Raw genomic sequence first — 7,481 nt, 5'->3', positions numbered from 1 at the left:
AGCAAGGGAAGGTTAGTCTTTGGCGATGAGGAGGTATGTGGTGGAGTGGTCGGACCAGTAGTTATAGTTAGTGCCAAATGCGGTTTGTGGTAGGTCATTGCTAACCCATACATGGTCTAGTATAGAGTTGTGTATTGTGGTTGGATGGTGTATCAATTGGTGGAGACCGTGCTGGAGAACGAGGTTGGAAAGGGTTCTATATGTGCTGGTTTCCTGAAGTGCGTCAATGTTGAAATCTCCCATTATGATTAGTGGTCTCATGGTGCCGGTTGAGTTAAGAAGATTGGAGATGCTATGTAGGAAGCGTGGGAGCGATGATGTCGGTGCCCTGTAGAGTGAAATGACTGTCGCTAGGCACTTGTTGGTGCAATGGAAAGTTGCATGGATCGTTTCAAGTGTTTGATTTATGCAGATGTATTTGTGTAGGTATTAGGTTGTTTTTATGGAGAATGGAGATGCCGTGTAGTTGTGTTGAGGATATGCTATGGAAGCCTGGAATGGTTGTTGTATGTTGTCGAGTCTCTTGTAGGCAGAGGATGTCGGAGGCCATTAGGCTTTTGTCGTGGATGATATCGTTTGCATGCTTTCCAAGGGAGACGACATTTAGTGATTGCACAATGTAATGTGTATCTTGGTGGAGATGCAGCTGCTTCTGGATGGGGGAATAAGCTACTTCTGTTCGCAACCTGTGGAGTTCTTTAAGGATAGATGCATCGGTGTGAATGTTGCAGGGTAGCAAGCTCTCTATCAAATATAGATTTGCAGTGTCACAAATTCGTGTGAGAGCAGTGTATGCGAGGCCGTGAGACCTAATTCCTTTGGGGTTGAAAGCTAGTGTGTTGAGTGTAAGCCCTTGTGATCGGTGAATTGTGCAGGCTGCGGCAGGCTGAACTGGGAATTGCTTGTGTGTGAGGGTGTTGAAGTAGTTCTTGCCAATTTGGAATTCGCATGCGATGCGTAGAATTGGCGTCCAATTAGGCATTGTGAGTGGGTTGCGAAGATGATGGTGGTCATACCTTTGTTTTTGCCCTATGCTAGGGTTGGTGAAATGAATCCAGAGGCATGTCGTGTCGGAGAATGTAGTGTACAGCTTGTAGACGCCTTCTGCACCGTTGACGAGGCCGTCAAAAATGTCCAGATTTCCAGCACATAGCTCGACCACTAGGCCTGGCTTTAGGCGCAATGTTGCTTGGAGACCCGTAGTTTGTCTGGCATCCAATGGAATTGCTATTGTTTTGCTGCATGAAGCGGCACGCTTGTCAATCGTTTTGAATATGTGTGGCTCATCGGGCAATTGTGCGAAGACCTTTTCATCGTGTTCATCCTTTGCCTTGTTAGAGTAGAATAGGTGTGATATGGTTATGTCAACAGGTAACTCTTTGTGGAAGGAGCTGTTAATGTAATCAAGGTCGCTGATGGTGTGTGAGCCAATTCTCATTCGGTTGAGGACTTCTATAAACTGTCCATCGGTTTGTCTCATTGTTGTCGTTAGTTCGTAGCACTTAGGGAATTCATGCGAGTACGAAGGTGCAACCGCCTCTAGAAGAGGTTGCTTGCTTGTGAATATCCAGGAGTGTTTGACTGGGCTAGCTTGGTAGATGTCACCACAGAGTATGACATCAAGGCCACCAAAAGGCTGGTCGTGTTTTCTCTTGATGGCACGAAGACGTGAGTCAGCCAATGAGAAGACACTTGATCCTATCAAGGAGACTTCATCAAACACTACAAGCTCCAAATCTTGATAAATTAAGGACAATGCATCTAGCTTTTCTGCTCCGAGACTTGTGTGTGTCGTAGTTATCAAAGGCAAATGTAAAGCTGAGTGTATAGTCGTGCCACCAATGTTGAATGCTGCCTTGCCTGTATATGCCATTAGGAGTGCCTTAGGAAAGTCAAGATTGTGGCCTGACTTATGTGTGTAGAAACAAATGAGGGCTTCGACTAGCAGGAGCAACGTGAATGTTTTTCCAGTGCCTGCTCCACCTGTGAGGAAGAGATGTATCTTTTCTAACGGTGCTATGCGTTTTTTGAGCATGACGTCATCGAGGATGAGTCGCTGTTGTGGGTTTAGCTTCTTTATTGATGTGTGGAAATCCTCATTTGTCATGCCAATATGTTTGGAAAAATGTAAAGCAAATGGTTTCTTTGGCGGTTGCTTTGATGGGGTGTTGATCATCACGTTGGCATTGTCGAAATCGTTCAAGGAGCTTACACTTCTCGTGCTGCGTGAGGTTGCGATGGCTGTTGCGAGCCTGTTCAGTGGAGCTGTTTCGACAACGAACTGTGATTCATTGTTTTTCACTGTGTCAATGTTCGAAGTGTAGACATCAATCCAAGACGAACCTTCGAGCAGGTGCTCATTCTCATTGCTTGCCCATGGCAGGAAGAGAAAGCATTGTTCTCTGTAGTGGTTGTCAGGGTCTTTGGCTTTATTGTATCTAACATACCGTATGATGCGTGCCCTCCGCAGCAACGTGTCAGGCTTGGAGGGATCTTTGGTTGTGGAAGCGAACTGGGCCAAGCACATGGGAAAGAATGAGTGTGGTCTGGAGGTGTATTTGTCGATGATGGAGGCAGAGAAGATATCTGCTGTGTTGGGGTGCATTTTTTGCAAGGCGTTCTTTTTTTTGAGAACGAGAGCACGTTCTTCAGGCGGATAGTATTTATGTATATGAATTCTCTAGAGGAGCTATGCAACGGAAGCGAGACACATATGTAAGCAGATTGTTGTGAACTAATTTGCTGTGTGTTAAGGATTGTGCTACCAACTTTTCGCAGTCTTTCCAATGTTGTTGCATTGTTTGCGACACAGTGATCAAGATGTGCCTTGATTGCTCCTATTAATGTGTTGTCCATTTTTGTCATGTATGAGGTGCAGTAGCTCGCAGCTCCATGTGCGTTTAGCACGAACTGTATATCTGTGTTTGCATTCCAAAGAGAAGATATTGACTTATTAAAGTTGTTCGTGAATATATCGCTTGGTTTGCGCTTGAGGAAAATAGTGGGTCCCGAGATAGTTGCTTGCAATGCAAGCAAGTACTATTCCATGGAGAGTTGTGCTTGTTCTAGCCATTCTTCGAATGTGGGCACTGTAAATCAATTTGGCTGAGTTGTCTTCGAACTTGTTGCAAGTAAACCTTACCTTGTCTAGCTATGTTCGCCTCAAGTATTCCTTGCCGGATAATAGTTGTGAATGGCATGGGAAAACGTGGAAATCCAAAATGGCAACTTTTGCTCTTCTTTTGGCAAGTCTTATGGTGCTTGTGCTTGTAAGCTTCAGAAAGGTCATTGGGCAAGATGGATCCATCTATGCTAATGTGGGTATCTATAAACATTACAATATCTTGATCTGAGTGCGTTGTGAGTGATGGAGCATTTTCTAGCCACAACAAACCATGATCATGTTGGCTACCGCGACTTTGGAACTCCGTGATGAAAAAGAAATCTCATATTTTGCCACATATAGAGGAATCAGTCCGCAATAACCGTTTCATTGCGTTGAACCTGTTGACGTAGAAACGAGCAGTTCTAATGGGGTCGGCACGAATGAGGCGACGTTGGTATGAGCTCAGACTCTCCTCAGACTCTTGGCTCAGCGGGACTAACTTCTCTAGTGCAGCAAGAAGCTCTTTCCATCTTCGCTCTGCGGAGGAGAACGTGACAAAAAATGTGGGCGGTCCAAGTTGTCGGATCATTGCAAAGACATTTTTTTTTCATCTTTTCCTTGTAGTCGGGGGATGTGCGTAGTGCCTCGAAGTCTCTGAAGCCTAATCTTGAGTTGAGAAGGCTCTCTATGTTGGTGTCTTGTACAAGTTGCCTTGCAGTCAGAGTTGTACCTGCTAGCTTTCCCTTGCGCATTCGCACCCAAACAGAGGAAGCAACTTGTTGTGACATGATTTTGATAGACTTGAAAAATAAAATTTTGATGCCCAGGGCGAATCTTCTGTCAACGTTCAGGAGCTCCCACTTTGCAATCGTTTGATAATCTTTGCTTGCAGCCTCTCTATATCTTCTAGGGGACCCGAAGAAAAGAGTTGGGAAGCTCAACTCTTCGCAATACTCATCCGTGAAGATGCTCAACGGTGAATTGCCCTCGCAAGGTGCAACATGAAGAATCTTGCCACTGTAATCGACAACCTCTGCCGCACTGGTGACCCCTTGAAGCATGACATCAGTCTGTTCATCCTCAAGCTCAACATCATGCGCATTGGCATCAACGGTATTTGTAGAAGGCATACTTAGACTAGAAAGGTGTGCAAGCCACTTGTCATTGATCATGACACCTTCTCTCGTGTAGAGTGGTGTGGACAATAGCGTAGTCGTTGCACGCATTGTGAGCAGGGGTCGCACAACACCGCTTAGGTAACATCTATCGTATTCGAGCTTGTGTTTGATGCCCACAAGGACAGAAGCCTCATCCTCAATGAAGCGAGGCAGGACAACCTGGCTCTTCTCCAAGTTGGCAAGCACATTGACAACGCTACCTCTAAGCCCATACTGACCTTCGTATGTCAGTTCACGTATCTTGGCGAAGGGGATACGAATGGAGACCAAGCATGCCTCTACGAGGTTTAGATCTGACACAAAGGGAAGCGCTGGATTGAGCCCTGTCTCTTGCAAGCTCCACAGATGATTGCTATCGCTTGTCGAGTGTTTCTTGCATTGGCTACAGACATACACATCTCCATAGCGTCTTCGCTTTCTTGAAGTGGATTCCGCAACTGGAGGCAGAAGCTGACGTGTTAGCTGGCGGCGGAATAGCAAGCGTCCACATTTTCCGCAGGGTGTAATGGGCTTGTCCTTGATGCTTTTGTTGTATTTCTTAATCGGCTTACTCAAGCTGGCATGGGTGCGTCGTATTTGAGCACCAGTGACCAGGCCCCTCTCGTTCTTCAGGCGTGAAAGCTTGCATTTGACGGTCTGGGTTGTGTGCAACGTGTGTGTGTGCTTGGCTTGGAACATGCGGACTACCTCAACATCAGGCAAATCCTCATGTAGCAAGCATAGCCTATGCAAAGTGGCCACCTCATCTTCTTTCCATCCAACACGTGCACGGCTTGAGCACGTTGTGAATGTGGGAAGGTATGTGATGCCATTGCTTGTTTCGAAAAGCAGAATGCCCTTTACAAGAAATGGTTTCGATGCCATCCCCAAGATGATTGTTCTCACGCTTCCATTTCTTTTCAAATACACTTTTAACCTACAAGTCGTAAAGCGAGCGAAGGCTGTTAACACGTCGAGGCTAAGAGCAAGTGAGTTGGCGCATGTTGAATACAAAGATGAGAATTTTGTGACCGTCATTGTGCTAGTGGACCCATCAGTACGGAAGAAGAGACAAGCACCCGGGATAGCATGTCTTTCAAGCAAGAAGATCTCAAACAAGTCATTGAGCAAATTCGATCTAAGGTCATGCGGTGTGCCTGTTGAGTTTCGAAGGTGGTGTAGCGCGAGGAAGATGTCTGAATTGTTCGGAAATTGTGCCGCAAAAACAGTATCGGCATCGTGTTCGGCCAAGTGAGCCATTGGAAAGACACGCAAAGATTGTAAATATTTATTCACCTTGTGTGTTCGTTTGCGTGTGTGTGTTAGAGAGAGAGAGAGAGAGAGAGAGAGAGAGAGAGAGAGAGAGAGAGAGAGAGAGAGAGAGAGAGAGAGAGAGAGAGAGAGAGTATGTGCTTTGGAAGGTTGAAAAGATGGAGAGCAAGGAAGAATAGAGAGCGAGTTATGGAGAGACACCACGGCAACAAGGCTCAAAAGCAAGATACGATTTTCTTATGAAACGCGATATACAATGGACAAGCCAAAATTTAGTTCATTGATTGTAGAGGGGTCTAGATAAGGAAGCATAGTTATTTGTAGTGAAAGGCCAAAAGCTATGGAAATCGATGCTCTCAAAGTATCTAGGTTTCCAACAGAGGAGTGAAAGATATCATAGACCCATTTGTGCCAATTTGAACACACCCTCGACAACAGATGTCGATAAAATATCCCTCGCCTCTAGAATGCTCTCCATGTATACCTCCTTAAAGCTCGTTGGCAAGCCCAGAAGACGATCCACCATAGACTCTGACACTTGAACCGCCACAACACGTCTGTCAACGTTGCTTCGGATCTGTGCCTCCAGCTTGAGAGTCGTGTTGATGGCGTGATCTTTATCGCAAAGAGAACAACACAGTCGGCCTTCAACCTTCTTCACCTTTGGCGAGTCACAAACTGAGCACTGGGAATGCAAGAGAGCTCTATTGAAGTTCACAAAGCGCAAAGTCCCCACAACCTACAAAAGAAACAAATGTGTGAAGACCACTAAAGATGTCTTTATGCGGTTGAGTGCAAACCATGCAAAGTCACCTCTCTATTGTAGCCGAGAATCTTTCACTGTCTATGAAATGCTGTGGTCAACTCTTCCTTCAAGCGTGATCCTCACACGGGGGCCAAAGTTGTGACGTCCAGAATAGACAATGTGCGCACCTTGCCAACAGAGAGGACAATATTCCTAGCCGCAAACATAACAATGTCCTCCCTAGCCATCTGGGCCATGACTCGATCATAGTCATACTTTCGAGAGTTGACAAAGCTGACCTACATATGGCAAAAGGTCTGTCAATATCGAAAGAAAGAAATGCTGAAGCCAATGCTTCTGATACGTACAACTGCTTTGTCGTCTGCGGTCGGGCCATCAGCAACAACCAAATCCCCAAATGTAGTGCCAATTCTCTGATGGAAATTACGGCTTTGCAAGACAACAAACGCCAGTGTCGCCAAGGGCGGACGTGGGCTAGTAGTCTCAGAAATTGTAGCATCAACAAGAAATGTGCTTATCTTGGTCTCAAGATAGAAAGCTAAAGCAACAGGTAATGGGTCACAAGGTCGAATGGTTGTCGACGCACCGACATGCAAGGAGAACAAAGTTGGCCCAGCATCATTATGGTTTTTAGCCCTCACAAGAGGACGGTCAATCCTTACGAACAAGCCGATCTTGAGCTCCTTGGTGTAGGTCTCAATGAAGGGATCCATAAGGACGACCGTGATCGTGTCAATGCAATCGGCATTGACGATGTCGAACTTGAAGTAACGTGCATTTTTCTTTTGCCCAGGGGAGATAGAACGATATGTGCCATACCAATTCAAGATTTTCCCCTCTATGGAGAAAGCTTTACTATCCTCATCTATATCACTAATCTTGTATAGCGGCAAGGTTTCCTTGACTAACAAGCTTTTCCCTTTGTCTAGTAGCTTGCCGGTGTCCACGACATTCTGAGCGGCTGAAGATTGGCCAGCTTCAGAAAATGAGGTTGCAGCTTTGCCCAATTCATGAGCTGGCCAAGGAAGTTCTTGTTGAGACGAAGACGGTGCTTGTGCGCACTCCTTCCCTGGTGGAGAGTATCCTTTGCCTGCAAAAAAAAAATAAAGCACCATCTTAACGGAACTTGACAATCAAGAATGCGTTGTGGCGAAGAACATCGTAGACACGTCAAGACTAT

The 7,481-nt window shown here is 45.8% G+C and overlaps 1 protein-coding gene across 1 annotated transcript; it reads right to left on the bottom strand.

Moving 5' to 3' along the window:
* Positions 1 to 391: 391 nt before the first annotated feature.
* LOC147422640 (uncharacterized) lies at positions 392 to 2,605 on the bottom strand. Its single transcript, XM_086503078.1, has one exon. It carries the CDS (start codon positions 2,603 to 2,605, stop codon positions 392 to 394), a length of 2,214 nt encoding a protein of 737 aa, XP_086359204.1.
* Between the last annotated feature and the right edge of the window lie 4,876 nt (positions 2,606 to 7,481).

The sequence above is a fragment of the Adiantum capillus-veneris genome, chromosome 27 (genome assembly GCF_014529385.1).
Source record: "Adiantum capillus-veneris isolate H3 chromosome 27, ASM1452938v2, whole genome shotgun sequence".
NCBI lineage: Eukaryota > Viridiplantae > Streptophyta > Polypodiopsida > Polypodiales > Pteridaceae > Adiantum > Adiantum capillus-veneris.
Note: the sequence above shows the minus strand (reverse complement) of the source record. Positions and strands in the feature narration are given on the sequence as shown.

Coding starts and splice junctions, on each gene's coding strand:
- LOC147422640 (XM_086503078.1), bottom strand. CDS start 2,605: ATGCACCCCAACACAGCAGATATCTTCTCTGCCTCCATCATCGACAAA.